The 23,423-nt window shown below is 41.3% G+C and overlaps 1 protein-coding gene across 3 annotated transcripts in view; it reads left to right on the forward strand.

The window, feature by feature from the left end:
- The window catches only part of PHKB (phosphorylase kinase regulatory subunit beta), a 143,486-nt gene that overhangs the window by 17,521 nt on the left and 102,542 nt on the right, over window positions 1-23,423 (forward strand). For all 3 annotated transcript variants that reach the window (XM_069966248.1, XM_069966247.1, XM_069966246.1), the window contains 4 exons: window positions 7,931-8,069; window positions 18,234-18,333; window positions 19,374-19,481; window positions 21,678-21,758. In XM_069966248.1, the coding sequence (XP_069822349.1) occupies window positions 7,931-8,069; window positions 18,234-18,333; window positions 19,374-19,481; window positions 21,678-21,758 (428 nt within the window). The remainder of the gene's footprint in view (window positions 1-7,930; window positions 8,070-18,233; window positions 18,334-19,373; window positions 19,482-21,677; window positions 21,759-23,423) is intronic.

The following is a 23,423-nucleotide window of genomic DNA, read 5'->3' on the forward strand; positions in this document are numbered from 1 at the left end:
GTTTATTATAATTGTGTTTAAGGGGAAGTGAACATATCCTATATTCCTGTCTGTGCTTGTCTTCTGGAAAGGGGGGTGCCTAAGGCATTTAGCAGGGTCATAGAAATGTGTTATATGATGCTTAGCTCTTTGCTCTGTAAGTGCGCCAGGATCATGGTTCCAACCACATGGTTCACTTGGCATAATGTAAGCAAAAAAAAAATTGAATATTTGAATGAATTGAATAGTTGAATGAACCCACCCCACCCCTGGACACTGTTAATTTGTTCCATATTTTTAGTCTCCTTCCTCCACTTCTAAGCCTGCTACTTTTTGCTGCAGTCACAGAAAACAAACCAACACCCCTCTCACAGGTGGATTCGGCGTTCCACTACTAGAATAAATTACCAAACCCACAAGCACTTCGCCCAGGGTACGATACCCCTTTAACTTGCAACTAAACCCCCCAAGTAATAAAACGTAACTTTTATATATGCTCTATTAAAAAATAATTGAATACATGGATGTCAATGGTTAAAACCACAACACATCCAGTGTAGTCTAATATTAATATAATTGGTACTTCCCAAATGGGTATAACGTATCAAAATACCAAATTAGGTCTGCAGTACCTAACTACTAGTATTATATATAGACTGGATGTTAATGCTCTTTAAAATAAAAAAGGCCTCCCTCTACATGTTTCATCCCCAAAGGAACGTCATCATTGCCTGTTCTCCTCATGACGTTCCTTTGGGGACGAAACACGTATAGGGAGGTCTTTTTTATTTTAAAGAACATAACATCCAGTGTATAAATAACGATAGTAGTTAGGTACTGCAGACCTAATTTGGTATTTTGATACGTTATACCCATTTGGGAAGCATGTATTGTGGTTTAACCATTGACATCCATGTATTCAACTTATTTTTTAATAGAGCATATATAAAAGTTACGTTTTATTACTTTGGGGGTTTAGTTGTAAGTTAAAGGGGTATCGTACCCCGAGCCAAGTGCCTGTGGCTTTGTTAATTTAGCTCTTCACTTTGTCTCCTCCCTACCTCCTTCCCGGTGTCCCTGACCAGCTGTCTCTGTAGTTGCTAATCGCAGTCAGGTCACCAGCAACTTGACCCTCCCAACATCACAGAGAGCATAGACAGCCGGCCAGGAAGCCTTAACTCTACTTTATTACTCTGTTTTTGTATCAGTATTGTATAAAAACAAAACTCCACAAAATCACCACAAAATGTATACCTTACTGATATAGGGATACCAGCTGCTTTTGTGACTCATCCCTGACAGCAAATGAAAAATAGTGAAACTATAAAATGTGTATTGACTACAGCTCCCTGATATATATTATTTTTTTTATATGTGTGTTTGATTGGGGCACTTAGGGAAAGTGAGGTGTGATTTCAGCAGTAGGAGTGAAAGCAGTAGATGCTGCAGTAGTCAATTGGTCCATGAGTAATATGAACATCATGCTGGTTACCACTCGTACTTGCAGGTCAGTTCCCTGACCACCCCTGGCTGGGCTCCTCTTGGTGACAATCTTGTTCAGCACTTTTGTTTTGACCACAGATCTGTATTTTTGCAGTTTGGGAATAACTTACAATTGTGTGACAGAGGCCTAGCATAACAATTACCTCCAAGTTGTCTTTATTTTTCTCCTCACAAAATGATCCTGCCATGTCAGATGCAGCTGTGTCTCCATTAACTTCATTGGAAAAGTAGGCAGATCACAATCTGGCATAGGGTCAGAACATTTCTCAGTGGGAATGCTTCCTGCTTGGGGACCTTGCTCATTCCATGGTGTGACTTTTTCTCTGTAACATCTTAGAAGATCTGCACACACATCCCATGAGATGACATGGCCAGGATATTTGGGTAATGGGCAAGGACCGTAAACTGGAGCCCTTGCCTGGGTGAAGAAAGGCTAGCTGTGACTCTATTGTAGGCTCTCCTGAAGTCCTCTGATGTTCTTGTTGAGTAGGGGGTGTAGACTGACTTTTAGATGTACTCAGACTCAAATCATCACATTTTATTTCCAGTATAAAGGAAAATTCTCCACCAGGAACATTAACAATATAATTGTTACAGCTGTCTGAAGACTGAATGTATCCAGAGCTGTGCGACAATATGACAGTGACACGTAGCTCATTAATGTCTGGAAATGACAGCACAGAAAGAACAAGATGTAGGCTGATCGCCGTGATGAGCCGATCGCATACATGAAGACGCTTTACTCCTCCTGTCACAAGCCTGATGTCTTAAATCAACCTTTTCAGCTTCTTGAGTGTTGGCAAGAAGGTCTGAAGGACAGAAATCTTAGAAATAATGACATTTATAGAGCAGATTAATTAGTTAATCAGTGAGATTGGGACAGACCTGATGAAAGATGTGGAGATGGCATCATAATGAGGCTGTAATTATCGCCATTAACGCTTATTTTTATCTGACACTCCAAATCCTGTTGACTTCTGACATAACATGGCCAATACTTCCCCAAGTGACACTTTATTTACCCTCCTGTTAATTTAAGCATATTAAGGGGAGGAAATGTAACTATTAAGAAAGTTACTTTTAGTTTGATACCAGACAAGGAAAGAATCAGATATTCAATAATGTCTTTAGCTGACGGTTCACATGCATACCAGAAGCAGATTGAAAAGGAGAAAGAAATATGCTTCTCTCTGCTGGATCCACTGGCGTTGGTTATGCTAAAACTACAGTATGTGTTTGTGAAACCACCCTTAGAACTTGTTCATACACAGTGATTTCTGCATAAAAAAATGTGATGTCACTGTCAAAAGGGCCACAGTTAGGGTCCTATTACACTGAGCGATTTTTAACGATTAACGATCGCAAACGAGATTATTTATCGTTAACCTGAAATCGTTCACCATATTACACAGAACGATAATCGTTCGTTACGATCGTTACTATGATCGTTTATTCCTTCTGATCCCAAAAAAACAATGAACTATGTGCAAATACACTGATTGTTTATTGAAAAAATGCGGAACTTGAACGAACGTGGAATCACAGCAAACGATTAACGATAATTTTAGGTTCAGATCTAAATCAACGACATACGAACGATTTTTCGATCGTTGCCTGCAATTACACAGAACGATTATCGTTTAAATTCGAACAATTTAACGATTTTTTTTGCTCGATAATCGTTCCGTGTAATAGGGCCCTTACACTCTGAAAAGGGCGTTTCTCTCACACTCCTTTTTTTTTGTTTTGTAGGCTTTTTTCCCTTTTGGCTTAAAAGTAGCTTTTTGTTAAAGGGGTATTTCCTTCTCTATTAAAGATGGCTTTGCAGTGTAAATGGCATAGCCTGTGAGCTAAGCTGTTTACCTAATTCCTGAATTTGCATAGACAGCATATCCGGCACTACTACACTGTTTACACAGCTCTCATTAAATGGGTACTCCAGTGGGAAAATTCTTTTAAATCATTTGGTGTCAGAAAGTTTTATATAGATTTGTAATTTATTTTGATTTAAAAATCTCAAACCTTTCAGTACTTATCAGCCTGCTGCATGTCCTGCAGGAAGTGGTGTATTTTTTCAAGATTAACACAGTGCTCTCTGCTGCCACTTCTGTCAGAACTGGGGTCTAGCAGCAAACCCCCATAGAAAATCTTTACTGCTCTGGACAGCTGTCACGAACAGAGTTAGCAGCAGAGAGCACCATGGGAGACTAGAAAGAATGCACTACTTCCTGCATGGCATACAGCAGCTGTTAAGTACTGGAAGACTGGAGATTTTAAAACAGAAGTAACTTACAAATCTGTATAACTTTCTGATGGCAGTTCATTTGAAAGGGAAAAAAAACAATTCACAACCTTCAGTTTGCAGCCCCAAACTTGCTTGCAGTGCCTAAACACGATAATCATGCAGGCAGGACACAAAAATGATCATTGTATCATTCATGTGGCCATTTTTATTAGCCACACATCTCCTGTATAGACGATAACAGTGACTTTACCGGCCACACAAAAGATTAAATAAGATCCATGGACCTTTTACATGAGGCGATTACTGTATTTTTTGCTTTGTAAGACTCACCTGAAGATAAGTTGCACCTAGGTTTTAGAGAGAAGGAAAATGGGAAAAACCTATTCAGTGCCACACTGCACAGTAAGCAGAGTTTGTTCAGTGTGTAGCGGTGGTGATGTGTAACTGCAGCTTAGCTCCCTTTCAGGTGAATTGCCACCACCACACACCATCAGTCCAGTTCACAGTGTGGCTGTGAACGACTGATGGTGCTGGGTGTCAGCAGCCCACTAATCAGTGATAAGCTATCCTGTGTCAGTCAGTCAGTGAGTTTTGCTCAAAAAAACCCTTTAAAATGATACTGTCACCTCCCTCTTGTGCTTTGAACAAAATGCTGCATTTGATATTGGTGGCCCTCTGTACTGGGTTGCTCAGGTGGATCTTGGAGCAGTGCTCCCAAGGAGTTAACCGTCAATGAACTGTGTGATAGTATGTGGGAAGAATTATTAAACAACCTAATACAGAGTGCTACTGATACTAAATTTCTAATTTGTACTGTGTAGCTTGCTGGAATGTGTTAAGAGGCCACCAAGGCCACACATTTTCAGTAATGAAAGCAGCAGCTGACAGATCTTCACAGCTGCTGAATGAGTTGGTATCCTGCAGCCTCTGCAGAGATCTGTCAGCAGCTGCTGCTTCAGCATCTGTCACTGTCTTCTCCCAGGATGTCCACTCACCTGCTCCCAGGATTTCCAGTCTACCATTCTTCAGCTCTGGGTGGCTGCTTTCATTGCTGAAAATGTGTGGTGAGCGATGAGGGCAGCAGTGGCAGTTGGTTTTCGGTTTGAGATTCTGTTTGTGGCAAATTGTAAATTTTTCCACTCAAAAGGGTCATCTGGCTATAGGGGGAGGTTTGTTATGGGGGTGGTAGGCTAAGCACATCACCGCACTGCCTCCAAACTGATAGTGCCAGGAATGGCCCATAGGAAGAAAAAGTAGTGGCGGGAGGGGGTGAAAGTGTCTCTAATAAAACAAAAAATACGGTAACTGAACATTCTTAGGAATACTCATTAACGAAAATTGGCCCGTGTAAAAGGGCCTTAAAAAAGTTGGCTTCCTCTTTTCTGGTTGGAAGATATGTTATGTGAAAGTGGTGAATTACTAAGGCTGCAAGCTTCAAGACTTTATATTCCACACGTGTATGTGTGTTATCTATTGGAAGTGCCTAATAAAAGCTTAATTTACCACAAAAAAAGTCAGCCTCCTGGTCGGGGTTGTCTAGTGCTCATATGTAATATACAATCTATACATCCATATATAATTTGCAAGAAGCCAAAGTGGGGTTTAAAATCTACAGCTCAAACAATCTGCCCTGGTCTTGTGATGGGTACTCAGGCACTTTTAGTGGTGTTGTCAGAGCCTTGCACCTATCCCATCATTACAGGTCAGAATGTCACCAAGCAAAGATCTTAAAAACAGCAAAGAATTAAATCAAAGTTAAAAATTGGATAATGTTTCCTGATTTTGCTGAATCTGGAGTGCCCCTTTTCAAACTGCAAGAAGTTTCTCCTGACGTTTGGGTTCTTTTTCCAGTCTCAGCCATTCTGCACTTTTGTGGGTCTTGCACATTTGGTTTGTAGAGAAGAGAAGCAGGATAGGATTAGAAGTACTGATTCTTTATTTTGCTGCTGATGTTCCTCCTTAATTCCAAAATCAGTTTTCTCGTCAGGTATTCATACCTGCCGCCAGTTTGCCTCAGTGTAATTCTTCCATTGCTATTATCTTTATGGTACTGTCTGCACTGAAGCAGGGCTAGGGAAGGGGGTCAGTAAAGAAAGCAGACAAGTCAGTGATACAGCACTCATGAGGATATGTTTGATGGGATGAGATGCTGATGCACACAGGGGACAATGACACTGACACATGGGTGTTTGTTGATATGTGGGCCACTGTCACGTAGAGGAGGTGGACACATTGCAACGTAAAGTGGAAGGGTGGCTCAGTGGCCCACCAAGAGATAGGCAAGGGAAAGAGATTGTGACACTAATTTGTAGAGGAACAGGTGTTAAGGTCCCCATTTACCTTATACTTTAGTTGGACATGATGGAAAATAAATGTCTGTTCCCTTTTTTCTGGAAGAGATAAGCCACAGTCAAAGCAGTCTCCCCTCCCATAGAGAAAACAGGAAAACTTGGAGATAACAGATGGACAAACAATCAGTTATCAAAGGTGCATGGGGACCTTTAGATGGGATAATGACAAACCATCAAACTGGAAGTTAGGGGCAACTACACACTAAGGGTATGTTGACACTGAGTAAAAGCGACAGTTTGAGTGGAGAGCCACCGAGAGCAGAGGGGTGTGCGGCATCCCAGTGAAACACTGAGGCAGTCGGGGTTCCGCTGCAGAATTCTGCCACTTTTACTCAGTGTGAACATACCCTTATACATGGGGCAGGAGTGGGAGGGAAAGGGAGACCATGAACAGGGTGGGGGTTATAGATGGAGCAGCAATGGTAACTGGACAGTGGCACATTGATTGGGGAAGGGGGGTATCAAAAAGAAAAGAAAGTGGAAATGTGACAGTGACACCAAACTTTCCTGGGGGAAAGCAGAAGGAAATATGGAGATGACATACTAACAGCACATGCAGGAGGATGAGACTGCGAGAAAGGTACACTAATGTGCAGGGGAAGGGGTGAATGGTGACACAATGACTTGGAGTATGTTCTAATCATCGGTGTCTTGACAAGTCATTTCTATATTCCCTTTCCCTTGGTGTCATTCAGACCAGATTTCAGGCCTTTGTGTCACTCCATCTTTCAGTACATACATCTTTCTTGGAGAGTGCGTAGAGACGCTGTTTTGAAGACAGAGCGGAATAATTATTGCATTCACGGCTCAGTAAGCGGGCACAAGCTCCCATGACTGATGCCGGAAAGTTCTGCTGAGAGAATGTCTGCAGCCTGGTGGAAGCTTCAGTTGGGAGCAGCAGCCGCTCGGACGGAATACTAATGATGTGCGTGTCTGCCGGCGATAAATGAGCTGTGATAGCAATGAACTTTATAATACTCTATTAGCACAGGCAGCAGATCATGGAAACAAGGAAAGTTTTTTTGCATCTTGTGTGTTAGTGTGGTACCTTTTATCTTGTTGCATTGTAAATTATCCCACTTACCTAGACAACTTTGCTTTTCAGTTGATAAATCCTTGCGTTCTCCTCTATTGCTACATATTTATCCAATCTTATGATGCGTTTACACAGACAGATTTATCTGACAGCTTTTTAAAACCAAGGCCAGGAATGGACTATAAACAGGGAACAGGTCATAAAGGAAAGACTAAGATTTCTCCTATTTTCAAATCCATTCCTGGCTTTGGCTTAAAAATCTGTAAGATAAACCTTTCTGTGTAAACACACCATTAGTTATATCTTAATTTGAAAAACAGGGCGACAACCAATAAAGTAGCTTCTAGCACACCTTCTACCCAACTCTCTCAATCTCCAGGGTGTCAAACCTAACAACATAGTCGCAGCAGTATTTCTATTTAACCAGACAGATTTACCATTACCAGGAGACTATGCAAACTGAGTGTTGAAGTTTTGATGGGAAGCCATGATGGGAATCATCCAGCTCCCCTAGGAATGGATAGGCTAAATTATGCAAGTTGCTCTTATGGCTGCCTTCTTACAGTGTAACGCAATATAGTAAGGCTGTTTTTCCACATACGCATTTAGTATGTGATCCATATGCTGCGGCAACCATGTCCCCAGTTCTCCACCAATAGTCGTGCATTGTTGTGATCCAAGGTTTCCAAGCGTTTAGATCACATTGCAAGTGCATATGTGAAAACCCAGCCCATGTGTCCATCCTGTCTAGCTTAATTGCGGAATTAGTTGATTTATTTTTGTGTAATATCTCCTCTTATCTTTTTGTCTCCTCAGTGAAAATCACAGTTTTGAATTTTCAGAGTCCAACCACTGGCCTATTCCCCACTGAGACCATTGGCGACTGTAAGAAGGCCAAAATCCATGATAGTTTGTACTGTGCTGCCAGCGCTTGGGCCTTGGCTCTCGCCTACAGGTAAATGCTCCACCTGTCTTATACATTGTTGTCTCCTTCTGATTTAGGGGTGGTTGGGTTGTTAGATGACTCCAGCAGAACCTGAGCACCAGGGGGATGTTTTATATGTGCAATTAAATTCGAATTCATTTTTTTTTTTTTTTTTTTTTTTTTTTTTGCAATTGCTGTATATAGTAAATATTAAAATATATACATTACCTCTCCATGCTCCCCAGTGTTTTATTGCTTCTGCCTCCTTGCTGTCTTTGAAGTGAATAGGCCACCCACCCAGTCACTGGCCGCAGCGGCACAGCACTGCGGGCAGTAATTGGCTTAGCGGCCTGTCACTTAAGAGACCAGTGTAGAAGCGTCAGTGGAAGTGAGCTGGCAGAAGTCAGAAGAACACCTGGAACTTGCATAGGTATGTATATATTTATTGATGGGTTTTTGTTGGATGGAATAGAATACCAGCCTTTTCTGTCCTTTATGGAAAACATATAACTGGTTAATAGTTTTTTTTCCAACAATAAAAAAATATGGAAATATGGAGTATCAAATACTGCAAATCAGGATCTGTACAGGATGAGAATTGTTTTACTGTATATACACAATAACTATACCAGCAGATTAGTGAGTGTAGCTGTGGAGTATAATACAGACAGGATATATAGTGACATTTCATGTTGGTTTCCTTCTTTTTGCTCTCCACCTTTTAGGCCTTTTGGGTCCATTCTATCTTAGTGACATTTTTCACGGGTCCTTGTCTTTTCTCATATCCATGCTGAATGTGACACTGGCGTTTCCTTGCTGTGGGATTGCAATTATTGATCCAGCTTGTTTCATGGTTCTTTGAGGCTTCAGAATTCATTAGCCATGTTTTTCTTGCAGCAGATAGAAGTGAGGGGTAGTTAGGAGCGTTTCAGCTGTGGGCGCCATCATGTGTCACATTACAATAATGTCTTATGTCACAGCTGACAATAAAATGTTCAGCTCTTCTATCAAGGCCTGTAACATAAAGAATTGTTTCACCCCTGGGAGCATGGGGTAAATCCCTGGAAATGCGAAACTAGTTGACTAAAGAGAATTAGATTGCATGTTTTCAGGACCAGTTTAGTTTCTTTACCACTAGACAGGTCCCTTTAAATTAGAAGCAATAATGGCATTATCTAGCCCTTAAGAGCTGATGGCCCTTCCTCAGGATTGGCCGTCAATATAAAATCCCGACACCCTTACGAATCAGCTGTTTGAAGGGGGCTAAGATGTCACAGCCCCTTTAGTACTTACATGTGACATTGCTGCCATATATGTAGTGGCGGTGCAGGTACTGCAGCAGTGTCCCATTCATTTTGCTGTTCTGTGCTGGGTACTATTAGACTAAAGTAAACCCACTTTACCTGTTAATATACTTTTTATACAATATAGTGCATTTTATTTTAATCAGTTATTTCTCTTCTCGGTCTACATTTCACAGCATATGATTAATACTTTAAAGGTCTATAATCTGCTGCTTGTTTTTGGATTTAGTTCTCTTGCAGTAAGAATACATCCCTCTCCCCCTCCTCCGGACACAGCATCTCTTAATTGATGAATATGTATCCTGCCTGACGACCATTACAATGTGGTCGCACATTTACACATTGCAATCTTAGACTCAAGGAATTATTCTCTGTAATCCACGACAAAGCAGCATTCTGCGGCTGCCGGGCAATTACCGCCTTTAACGCTAATGTATGTCTATTACCACATTACAGCTGATTCCTCCTTTGTGTGGCGCAATGCTCCAGGGCTTAAATTGTTGGCTTTGTAGAAAACCTAAAATAATGACACAAAGAGGATTGTGTGCTGAACTCTTCATCTCCTATGGGCTTTAGGCCTGCAATACAATATAATTTGTATTATAGGCACTTAATAAATGGAATTTACTGCTCCTATAGAAATCTTTTCATTGTCCTTATTGGTTTGTAAAGGGGTTTATGTATGTGTGTGTGTATGTATGTATGTATATATATATATATATATATATATATATATATAGGCAGAAAGCCTTTTATACCCCAGTGTGTGTGCGCACTGCTATTGTCATAAAGGGGAGGATTAAATAAAAAAAACTGTTGCCAAAACTGATATACTGGGCGACAGGGGCATAGTGAGGGGGAGTGGGAGGGTAGCCGTTTTGGGCACCAGGCTAGGTGAGATTCAGCAGCGTAGCCTCCAGCACGCTGCTCTGTGCTCCCTGTGTGCAGTTGGGCTGTTCTAAGGGGGCGGCTGGCACCTATCACAGAGCCATTGATCTCTGCATTTCACTGGTACTCTGTAGCCTGCTGCAGGATGGCCTGTTCTTTCTAGCCTCCCCCACCCTCAGCACGCTCACGTGTCCGGGATCCTGCTGCTGACGGCTCCTCCCCCCTTCTCCTCTGCGATGGTGAGGTAACCTGCACAGCTCTGCGATGGTGAGGTAACCTGCACAGCTCTGTGTGATGAGAGAATGAGGTAGAGCAGCACATAGATGATGGTGAGTTATTCTGCACAGCCCTGTGTGGGGAGGGGAAGATGCAGTACACTGTTCCCCTCATGAAGCTGTCCCCAGTATCTCTGTACAGGTAGTGGCTTCAGTGATTATCACTGTACTGCAGACATGTTTTACTCCCCGCCCCCTCACAAAATATACAGCAAATGTTTCCCACCCGGGCTCCACACTCCCAATATGTCCATCCTCCTCCTCTGACCTTGTCCCCCAGAGTCTTTTTTGCAGCTCTGGTATCCCAGCCACTTGTGGGTCATAACGCAACTGTGTTCTGTTACCTTACCACCAACCAGCACAGTCCAGGCAGGGCCCTAGCTTTTCTCTCTAATGAATTCTACTTTTTCCTGAATCCCTTCCTGCCACCCCGCATCCCTCTCTGCCTCCCTACAGACCCTCCCTACATCCCTTTCTGCCCACCTACAGAACCTCCCTGCCACCCTGCATCCCTCTCTGCCTCCATTTTACCCTACAACCCTTTCTGCCCACCTACAGAACCTCCCTGCATCCCTCTCTGCCTCCCTATAGAACCTTCCTGCACCTTCTTTCTCATGCTGGGTCCATCCTATTTCAGAAGCCCTTCCAATGTGACCCTGCACAAAGTCCCTACTACCTTCAACCTCTCCTCTCCTGTTTTGCCCTTGCCTTATTGTGACAACAACTTTAACCCCACACAGAGAAGACCCTCTTGCAGGAGGTATAGTGTGTATTATGGCTCATTTCCCTGTGTAGCAGTATCTTATTCAGATGATGCAGTATGTGGCAGTATTATATTCAGAGGGTGCAGTATGTGGCAGTATTATATTCAGAGGGTGCAGTATGTGGCAGTATTATATTCAGAGGGCGCAGTATGTGGCAGTATTATATTCAGAGGGCGCAGTATGTGGCAGTATTATATTCAGAGGGTGCAGTATGTGGCAGTATTATATTCAGAGGGTGCAGTATGTGGCAGTATTATATTTAGGAGGTACAGTGTTTTGCAGAATTCACTGGGACAGTGAATTGCACCATCATGTTCACTTGGTGCAGTGTAAGGCTGGGTTCACACACAGTATTTTTACTCAGTATTTTGGTCCTCATATTGCAACCAAAACCAGGAGTGGATTGAAAACACAGGCTCTGTTCACACACTGTTGAAATTTAGTGAATGGACTTCATTTTACGACAAATAATGGCCGTTATGGCCAATTATTTGCCATTAAATGATGGCCATCCACTAAATTTTAACAGTGTGTAAACGTAGCCTTTCTGTGTTTTCAATCCAATCCTGGTTTTGGTTGCAATATGAGGACCAAAAAAATTAAGCAAAAATACTGTGTGTGAACATAGCCCAAGACAGTATTATATTTAGAGGGTGCAGTATCTGGCAATATTATATTTAGGAGGAGACACTGATATCATGGTGTAAAAGTAAATGTTAGGCCAGGCTGGCACCCCTTCTTATCCCCAGCCCTATGCTACACACTAGCCTCTATTAAATAATAATTACACCCTACCTACTCCATGCGTCTTACTGAAATTTATAAGCTTAAAAAACAGGGTTGTGTAGGTGACCGTACTGTCCTGCCTGATCCGATATGGGGTGCGGGTTGATACAGCTGCTCGCTGGGCAGTAAAGTTGCTAAGGCCACTGACTATTCCGCCTGTATGTGAATAATAGGAATTCGATCCACACACAATACTCCTCAGGTGTCATATAGGTGGTCTTCAGTCCAATGTGCACTTATGACTCTCAACACAGAGGAGTGTGTGTGTTCGGTTATGGACATGGGGGAAGGGGTTTGACAAATGGAATCCTTGCCCCAGGTGCAGGAAAGGCTAGCTATGTCTCTGCTGGGCAAGATAAATAAAACTGTATGGTCCAAAACTATTGGCACAATTTGCATCAAAGAAAAAAACTTCAGGCCTTCAACTTTGCTCATTTTTGAGGTGTTTGATATATTTATTGGCACTTTTGTGGCACGCTCGACAAGATATGGCTAACTGGAAACTAGCTGCAGTTTTCAGGGCTTAACTTGAATGTGACAATATGACAAAATTGTGCAACATGATTTTGGGATAAAGAAAGCCAACCAATATTTGGCTATATACAAGACAATTTACATATACCCCAGCATGAGCCACTCTGCTTAATCTGGTGCATTTTTTGTCTACATTTTTAGACTGTTTTGTTTTGTCTAGTATTGGTCCTGCATTACATCCTGTATTATTCTCCAGAGCTATTATTACAATGTTGCTTGTCAATCTTGTGTACAAACATAACATTATGTAACATGTGCTAATCCACAATCACAGCCTGTGTTATATTCCAGAGCTGCATTCACAATTTAGTGCATTCTATCTTGTTACTGCTAGTTGTTGAGTTTGCACTCTGCAGATTGTCATCTTTATACCATGCGCTGTCAAGTCTTCTGGCATGGACAAAACTTGCTTGTCCCCTGCATATTTAATCTCACTAAACTATAAGAATGGTTTCCAGTTACCATCAACCTAACAAGCTTCTCAATAGCAAGTCAGAAGAATTTAACCTACAGCTATGTTCCCATAGGGAAGGAGATGCATTCACCCTCAGTGCTATTTTCCTGTAGTCCTATAATGTAATAGCATGTTAAAGCTTTTATGTGCGCTGAGGCTGGTACTACAGCCCTCGGGCACCGATCCACCCGCCCCGCCTCATAAGTATTCAGGCAGTGATCTGCAGTGACGTCACAGCAGAGCACAAGATAAATATTCATAAGGAGGTGCGGGCTGGTGGGCAGATGGGTCCACCACGGGCTGTAGTCCCACCCCAAGCTACCTAGTTATGTCATATAATCAAATTTCTAATAAGTTATTAATTATAACATTAATAAAATGCCATATTGCACAAAAATAGAGCTGAGGACAAATGAAATAAAACTACTCTCTTCCTCAGCATTTCCTTTCCTGTGGGACCTTATAGCAGGTTAAATTCTTCTAACTTGCGGTTAGTCCCCCTTTAAAATTGCTGTAGACTCACTGACTGTTTGATAAAACATACTTGGGTAAACATATATGGATAAAAGATAAAAATGAAAAAAATATTAGACACAAACTAGATGGACCGGGTGGTCTTATTCTAGCCTACTGACATATAATACGTGTAGCTGTGCTGCCTTGATGGGACACACAAAGTGACTTTGGTGCGATGTGTTCTAATGTCCACCCCCATCTTAAGATTCTGAGGCATTTTAAGTGAACAGCAGTGTGCTGAGGAGTTACCCATGCCTCTTACTGCATTCCCATCTGCTATTTATAGACAGTGCAAATCATACAGAATTATATAATTTATCCACTGCCCTTGAAATGGCTTTATAGAAAAAATTCTATTCACAATATTCCACGTGAGCTGTAATAAAATAACCTTTCCTTGGTAATGAGGCACATTGTGCCTCGTGCCTCAGAAATATCACACACTTATGTTTTGTCACAAATCTACATATTTGGCCCATTCACAGATCCGCTACCCAGTCAGATACATTGGGTATCAATAATTCACAATATTTAAGGACTTTGAAGATCGCTTAGAGGGCAAAGCAATATGCTACATTTGCAAGAGAATGTATATAAATAGTTTGGAGTTACTGAGTTTCTGGATTGATTACTAGTGAGCGAGTTTTATTAGTCAAGTAATCCAGGTATTTCCAAAGGTTCACTAACTTTTTCTTTTAGCTGCAATCTCTATCAATTATAAATCATGAATTATCTGAATGTTTTCCAAACTGGGTGGAGTTGACACATGACTATGAGCATTTCTCAGCTGATGTTGGCATAGAAAAATAACTTTAGGAGTCTGTTATGTTTATCGGTGTGGGTACATTTGTGCAGGGGCAGGAGCAAGAGGAAATTCCCCAGCACAATGCCATCAAATCAATTTAGCTTTATTGAACCTCCATATGACTTAAGATTGCTAGTACCAGTGTATATGGGTCCCTTTCATAGTTGGCTTTAGAAATAAGCAAATTTACAGTTACAGTAATGTGAAAAGCTTAATTATCTTTGAAATCTCATAAGTCTGCTGCCTTTTAACTCTATGCCGCTCCATGCCACTCCTTCCTGTGTACTGGGAAAAGCTGGATCCAGTCCTGGGAAACCTCTCAGTTTCCTTAGGCTGCTTCCAGCTTTTCCCAGCACCCTATTAGCCAGCTGTCTGTGAAAGTGTCACTAGAGGGTTTGAAAGCACATTCTTCCCATTCAGTAATGGTTGCCTGGCCTGAGAGTTGCGGCGTCATGTTGACCTGTGGGAACATGCCCTTGGTTGTTTCATTTGCATTAGTTATAGCAACTCTCCCACATCTTCAATTAATAATGTTTTTTCCTTGTAGTGCTACTTTTTTGTAGGAAGCCGATTGATTTGCCTGAATGGCAATAGTGATAAGTCATGTCCAGGGCCAAACGGGTGAATGATGTATAAGGTTCAATATAGAAGAATATTGCAGAGCGACACTTACCAAGTCTTACCACTTTGCAGTTAATATGTGAACCTGGTGCAGGGGAAACAGGGTGATGACTAGTTTGCGCCAACTTCCCACTCCTGTACAGCCCTTGTGTACTAGCCATGGATCTATGGCTGGACCAAACAGAGAGACCACCAGCTGTAAAGTATACCAACACAGCTCAATGACTTTGACTACTTCAGTCCCACTGACCATAAGTCAATGTGTGGCATTGTACAGACTATAGAGGCTGATAGCTTGTGCCTGTGCACTAGTAAATGTAAAACACTAGTACCACATTGAAGTTGGGCCTCAAGTTATGTTTTAAATAATAAAGTGTTCACTGCGTTATCCTTATTTTGTCTGTATAGCTGGATTGGATGGTTGTACGAGTTTCAGGGCTTTCATTAGCTCCTTCGTGAAGAGCAAGTAATCAAAAAAGTGGCAATTTACAGTAATATGTATGTTGTGGCCATGCAGCACGTTACTGCTATGTGGAAACCCAGTAATATAGTGGCAGGCACAAGTGGACATAAGCAACTGCAAGGTATTCTTATTCCCTTGGGTTTCTTTCATTACAGTCTTTGAGCTAGTTATGTAAGCCCCCTTTGACAGATCAGTACTATGTATAGTTACGGATCCATAATTGTGGACAGTATAGTACCCATTGAATAGACCCTTTTGCACATCGAGGCTATGTTCACACTACGTATATTTGAGGCTGTATATTTGAGGCTGTATAGCAACCAAAACCAGGAGTGGATTGAAAACACAGAAAGGCTATGATCACACAATGTTGTAATTGAGTGGATGGCCGTCATTTAATGGCAAATATTTGCTGTTATTTTAAAACAACGGCTGTTATATTGAAATAATGGAAGTTAATTACCATTAAATGGCGGCCATCCACTCAATTACAACATTGTGTGAACAGATCCTTTCTGTGTTTTCAATCCACTCCTGGTTTTGGTTGCTATGAGGACCTGACATGAGGACCAAATACAGCCTCAAATATACATAGTGTGAACCCAGCCCTATAGTTGCTACAGATCAGTAAAAGAGCAGTGATTGTATTTGTAGCACGGATCACCTATCTACTATGAATGGGTTTGTGCAGTTGCGCACAGCTTTACGAATATGAATGTGGCCAAGTTTTATAGAGCAATGTCTTATCAGTGACGTGAGCCCTTGCACACCATTCTCACTTTTTCCATATTAGCAAAACCTTTACAGAGCAACATAGGTTTTAGATCTTCTCTGGCTTTCAGAGCTTGATTTTTGAGGTGGGGGGTGATTTTGCTTATTTGCAAAGTCTGCTACCCAGTGCAGGGGGTGGTTTGCGATAGATCAGAAGTCTAAGTAACTCCTGCTGTGTGCAGAAGAGATGGATATTGGAAAGATGGAGACAATTCTGTATTCCATTGGCTCTTTATTGCAGAAATGAAGGGAGGAGGGGTGGGGGGCCCATGTTCCCCACCATCCCCCAGCTTAAGTAGACGCGGTTAGCTCACGGACGCATGCAGGTGCTCCAGCTTATGATGTGCTGTAGAGGAGAGAACAGCGGCTGCTACTGATGAATTATTTACAGCGTATTGACATACTCTATAATACATTGAGATGATAATCGCTCTTCCTCTGCACAAATCTTTCGGCTGCAGGAATGTCGCTTTTCTGCCGCCACAGAAGGGCTAATTAGAATGCATTGAATATTGAATATATATTTTCCCTCCTCCTGCATAGGAGATTTCTTCACCTGATAACTTGTGCTGAACGTGCCCCGCAGTATCCGCTTTCTTGCTCGTACAGTTTTTCGGTCTGTCTCAACAGGGTGACCGCACCCATTACCCTGGTGCCATAGACCGCAGGGACAAAATAACATTAACCAAATATATAGGGGGATTTATATATAACAGATTTATTAAAAAATGAGTCCCACAGATAAATGCTGGGTTGGATTTCCATCTGGTGTCCATTTGCTTTGCGGGGTTTTAGCAGACAGAAAATAACTGCTTGCTGTATTTTTTTGTCTGTTAATATCCTGCAAAATAAACAGAACTTCAGATAGATCACACAGACAGGAGTCCATTGGAAGTGTGGACTTGGCTGTAATGATATGTTATGTGGTAGTAGCATAGCTTTCCTAGCGTTCTGGATGTCATATCTGTCTAGCTGATTACAACTGTAATGACCGCTATATTGATCATTGTCATCCAGCCTTTCCATTAATTGATTCAACAAAGAAACACAGTGAAGGTGACAAGAAAAAAATAACCCAAGGACACTTAAGAAAATTTCCAATGTCTTTAAATGTAAATAGAATATTTGCTAAATTATGGGATCCCGGCCGGAGCGTACACACATCGCATGCGCTCCGGCCGGGATCCCATATGCCGCCGCAAACAACTGACATGTCAGTTTTCTGCGGCCGGAATTCAGTGAATTCCGGCTGCCGAAAGACCTGTCAGTTCACACAGTGAAGCAAGCGGCTCCGGCTGCTTGCTTCACCGTGGGCTATGGGAAGCTCTGATGCGGGCGCGTGCTGTTGCGCTTGCATCAGAGCTCTGCGGCCAGCTTGCATCACGGAACGGCCGGTCTCTTACGTAGTGTGAACATAGCCTTATACTTCAAAGCTGCACTCACTATTGTTTTGTTGGTCACGGTACACATACACTGCTTACCCTATATTTATCGTTTATGATATGTCAGAGCTGTTGAAGTCACTGTGTACCCACATGGCACGACATTACTTATCCTGTACAGATCCTGCATTTAAGCCTGTATTATACTACAATGCTTTCTTTACACCAGGCACTGTATGAATATATGCTGTAACTTTCCACCTTACATTATAGGATTTTTTGTCGACTCACTATGAACAACAAGCAGAATAGTTAGTGTAGCTCTGCAGTATATGTTTTTGAACCAGGGGAAAGCATTTAAAAGATGGCATACACATTAAATTGATGCCCCAGTTTAATGATATGTTGGGTAAAATGCCCACATGTTCATGTCCCACGCAAGCATCACAGAGTTATCGGTGTACAGTAGTGGACTCCATTCCATTGTACTGTGGCTTTATTGTATCTACAGTTCAGCAGCTTTGCGCCATTTGTTGTGAGACTACAGCTACTACTCATGCTTCACTGATTTGATTCCCTTATAATATTTATGTGTTCTTTATTCTGTCTCTATTTTATCTCACCCGACCAGACGCATTGATGATGACAAAGGACGGACACATGAGCTGGAGCACTCGGCAATCAAATGCATGAGAGGAATCCTGTACTGCTACATGCGGCAGGCCGATAAGGTAAATGATGGCACTCACTGACCCACTACAGCCTCACACCTTGAGAATAAGAATCCTTCCTCCCCTTTTATCAGGTTCTTCCTTAGTGTTATCTGTTACTCAGAACACAGAGGGAAAACTAATATGACTGCTTTTAACTAGAAACCCAGCTGTTTCAGCATACTGAATGACATATGTTCTATATGTACTGAAACAGATGGATTACATTTGGTCCCGCAAATTCAGATTCTAAGGCAGCCATTGCAGATAAGATTCAGGTTTGTATATGAGACTGGTTACCCTTTCTTCTCTGTTCCTGTGCAAACTAGGTAACAAGTAGTGTGTAGACACCAGATATAGTATGTAATGCAGGGGAGACTAGAACCCCAATTTTACAGTAAATGCACATATTCTTTGCACAGCAATTTAGAGCTTCCATGCCTAGGAGCTATTTCCATGATGTATTTTTGTATTTTCCTCTTCTTTTGTCTGTTTTTTTGTTCACCCACAGCATGCCCCATTAATCACTACAAGCCACATACAGCGGCCTCCTGAGCAGAACTCAAATTTGTTGCTCATGAAAGCAACAAAAAGACAAAGTGTTCGTGTGCACTTCCAACCAGCCAGCCAGCACTGTAACTCCCTGCTGCAGAGAGGAATGCTTTCCTTGTTAGGCTGGAGCCTGGAGTTATCATTACTAGGCAGTTTTTTACTCTTTAGTTCTTCGGAAAGCTGGGTGCCACAATTACAGTTCGCATTGGGGTTTTTGGATAGTCAAATCTTTTAGCAGGCCTCTTCTATCAAGTTGTAGTTTTGTGTCATACAGTTTTTCCCTTAGCAGAAAGTGTGCCTGTTAGCGGAGTAGTTTAGCAGTGAATGTTTCACTTGTCTTTATCAAACTTCTGAATGACAGCGTTTGAAAGTGTTGTGTATTTATGGGCAAGTGTTCCTATAAAGGTCTGCCATAACTTTCTCAGGCAAAGCAGCCGAGCTATGCAATTGTACACTCATTTACAAACTTTTAAATCTTTCTTTGTAACATCTTGCATCTTGTCTTCTAGGTTGAGCAGTTTAAGCAGGACCCCAGCCCACAGAAATGTCTTCATTCTATCTTCCACTTAGACACAGGGGACGAGATCCTATCCTACGAGAAGTATGGGCACCTCCAGGTACAATGGATTTTTGTAGGCAACCTCTACTTAGATCACCTCTTGATCCAAGACCTACTCCAGTCAAATGTATATTAAATTTCAACTAAATCTTATGAGATGTCATCATAAAGAACAGGGAAGGTTCTGCATTTCTTCTCACTCACTTTCATTTACATTCCAAGCTTAAATGGAGAGAGAGAGAAATTTATTGTACACAAATGCACAGCAAATGGAGAGAAGCATTTCTTTGATGGGAATGAGTCCATCTAACCTAACTCTCTAACTCAGAAAATGTCTTATACCACTTAGGAGTGAAATGTAGTGTGTCACAGACAATGTATAATAAACATCAACTTTGTAATAAACTTAGGGGCACATTTACTAAAGATGCTTTACTAAGATTGTGGACTTCTCCTTGGCGTATGCCTGGGTGGGCAGGGGCAGAGCGACATGGCTGGGAGGAGGTATGGTCTCCTCCAGCGCTTTATTTATCAATCTTTATGCCTAGAAACAGGTGTTAAACCAGGCAAAAATGGAGCAGGTGTATATATTTGCACAATTCCTGTGCCAAATGCGGGTCCACCAGATTCCCTAAGAGGCTTGTAAATCCTGCTGGGTGGATGGGGCAAGGCTTTATCTAATACTGGTGTACACATACGCCAATGTCACCCTTTGAATTTTACTTACTTTCAAAGGGAATCTTTCACCAACTGTTTTTAAATGAAACTGCTGGCAACATGTTGTAGTTCATTTACTATGTATTGCAACGTGTACATTTGCTGCCTGGAGTCATTGGGATGATGTGCACGCATTCCGGACTCCAAAATAGGCCTTCTGCTCTGTGATTGAGCTCAAGCAGCGCTGTAACACAAGGGGGATCAATCACTAATTAGAGGGTGGGTTTGGAGCTGCACTCAACAGCAGTGACTCTGGAGCTGCCCGCAGACCACCCCGATGGCTCCAGCCATCTAATTTACATGCTGTACATGCCGAAAATTATGTATACTTACAGGACAAATGTTAAGGAATGGCATGGGTGTGCCTGGAATACGTACTAAATTAACCATTGTAACAAACCATAATCCATGAAATATCAGTTTATATTTTCAGCCACTGGTCACGCTCTATCTCCGATGCAGACTCTCACTATGGACTGTTTGGAGACACTAGACTTTTTATTCTGCCTGCACAAATGTGTTCACTGCACATGACAGCCAGAGATAATATGACCAGAGCCACAGTCTCACCTTTTATCCCCCCTACCGACAGGAAACTCTCTTATTGTCAGCAGTGAGAACACACAGAGCCGTCCCCAGGTACCAAGCCCATTGTCAAGGCCATTATTCAAATTGCTCCAGCACTTTTCTTGCCAATAATGCTGTAATTTAGATAAATGGGAGGCAGTTTAGGAGAAGTGTTGTTATATAATTACCTGGAGTTTTAATCCTCTTTTTATTGCAAAAGTTAAATGTTCACAGAAACAGTCTTCTCTTCTGTATCCAGGAAGTTTATATTTACATAAAACCAGATTTGTGGCAAAAGTAATTGAAATGGCTTTATAGAGCTAAACAGAGGGTTGTTTGTGTAGTATAGCTGGGTCCAGGTTTTCCCCACCTAAAACAGCTCTGCTGTATACACAGGACATTGGTCTGATCTTTGGTGAATAAAGCATAAGGGAATTTGACTACAAATAATACTTATCACTTGTTTACAGAATGAAGACCCACTTAACCTGAGACCAGCCTTGTCAGGTCACTCTTGCACAGTGCACTTTAGTTCCAGTTTTTACTGCACCTTTGAGACTGTTTTTCCACATATGCATTCCGAGTTTGAAATCAAGCCCCCATTTCTCCCCCAATAGCCTCACAATTTTGCTTATAATCCTGGAAACATTGTACAGCTAATGGGGGAAGAATGGGCGCATAGTATACATACAGAAACACAGCCTGAAGCCAAAGCCATTGGTTCATATTAATTTGAATGATAATAAGGTGCTTATTCTGGGTTTGGAATGGATTAAAAAGAAAGAAAACAGTAGAAGCAGCATCTATTCTTTTTAATTTTTAAATTTTTTTATTTATTAGGATTAGAAAAAAAAAATTGTAGTAAAATGGCAATCGCACTCTGTAAGAGCAGCCTTATTGGGTTTCCTGTAAGGTCAGTGGATGATACAGTGTAATGAACTAACCTATAACCTTTCATTTTTGCTTCTAGATAAATGCGGTTTCTCTGTTCCTCTTGTATTTGGTGGAGATGATTTCATCCGGACTGCAGATCATTTACAATACAGACGAGGTACCCAGGACCTTACAATTTCATTATCCTTGATCAATATTTTTTAATTAATGCTTTCCCGCCTCACTATGCCACTTAATTATATTTCTTTATAAAGCCAATACACATCAAGCCCCACGAATGCTGGTGTGGATGTAAAATTACAAGATAGAAGGGAAAGGTATTTTTTGCGGTCAGTATTATCATGTACAGTTGCAGTAAGGAAAATTCAACCCCCCTTACCTCAAAAGACATTATAGTAAAATGGATGAAAGATAATGGCAATAACTGATTAACAAATCTCATCAACCCTTTACACGTATACTAATTTGCTGTTAAGGTAGTTCAGAGGGACTCAAGCCCACTCTACCGTGCCGCTCCTGGCTGCTATCAGCAGACAAACTGCGGCTCGTGGCCAGCACAAATGATTGTTGATGCCCATTTAACAATTTAGATGCCACTCTCAAAACTCACAGCAGCATTTTTAAATGGCTTTTAAAGGCACAAAGCCGATTCATTATACTTACCACCTGGGTCTTCTAATTCCCAGTGCTGTTTCTGCTTGGCGATTGCTTAAGGCTTCCTTAAGCAGCCTGAAGGAATTGAGCGTAGATAACATTGATCAATGCAATATATAGTTATTGCATTGATTCCTGTGAGCAATCACAATATTGCTCACAGTAGTCTCCATATCTTATCCCATATTCCTTCCCATTTTTTTTTTTACATAAAAAAAAAAATAAACATATTTACTATGGCTGCCTGCAGAAATGCTTGAACTATTAATTCATCACATTGCTGAGCTCAAGCGGTAATTGATATTTATAACTAAGCTAAACATCAGAACAAGGGGCCACAATCTAAGGTTAAGCAATGTGAGAAAATATTAATTAACTGAAAGTAGAAGTTGATTTTTTTTCCTCTTATTTGCTTTTCTTAAGCTACTTCATAAAATGTTCAGTGACCCAAATGCTAAGCTTTTTTATTTCTACATATTTAGCCCATAAATGATTAAAGTGTTTTTCCTTTCTTCTCCTCATCTCTGCTGTACCCATTCTTACTCATTTATCGCCGAGTTATTTGAACGGGCAATTAACTTACAAAATGCGTCTGTCCCGAGTGGCAGCAGGAAGCTTTGTCTTGTATTATCAATATTATATGCAGGTTATTCTTGGCTTTCACATAATGTAAGGCTTTGTTTTTATATTAGCTCCTAAACAGAAGCTAGCGCTTTGCTCAGTTTTCTTGTGGTTTTTTTTTTTCCAAACTTTCAGATGTGATGTTCTATATGGGAAATGTAACTCATCTCCATGGTGATGCAGAATAAAGACACTATAAAGGGTAATTAATATTAAAAGCTTTGAAGAAACATTCTGATATTACAGCAGAGCAGCTCTGTCGTTGTAATGGTTGTAGAGCAGGAGATATGTGGCTTTTTGCCTTCAGCAACAGCTTATGTACAAATGAATGCAGCATTTTCCACACTGTTACAATTTGTAATTAAAGGGTTATTCCACTTAAGAGCTAAAAAATTAAATGATCCAAAACCTAGCTGGTCTTACCATGTCCCCCTGAGTATTTAGAGCTGTCTCTCATCTTTCTAGCCGCCATCATTTCTGAGTTGCAAGTTTTTTTCAAAGCCAGTTTATGTCTAAGATTACAACAACCTGGCAACTACCTTTCCCA

This window comes from Dendropsophus ebraccatus, chromosome 4 (genome assembly GCF_027789765.1).
Source record: "Dendropsophus ebraccatus isolate aDenEbr1 chromosome 4, aDenEbr1.pat, whole genome shotgun sequence".
In the NCBI taxonomy this organism is placed as follows: domain Eukaryota; kingdom Metazoa; phylum Chordata; class Amphibia; order Anura; family Hylidae; genus Dendropsophus; species Dendropsophus ebraccatus.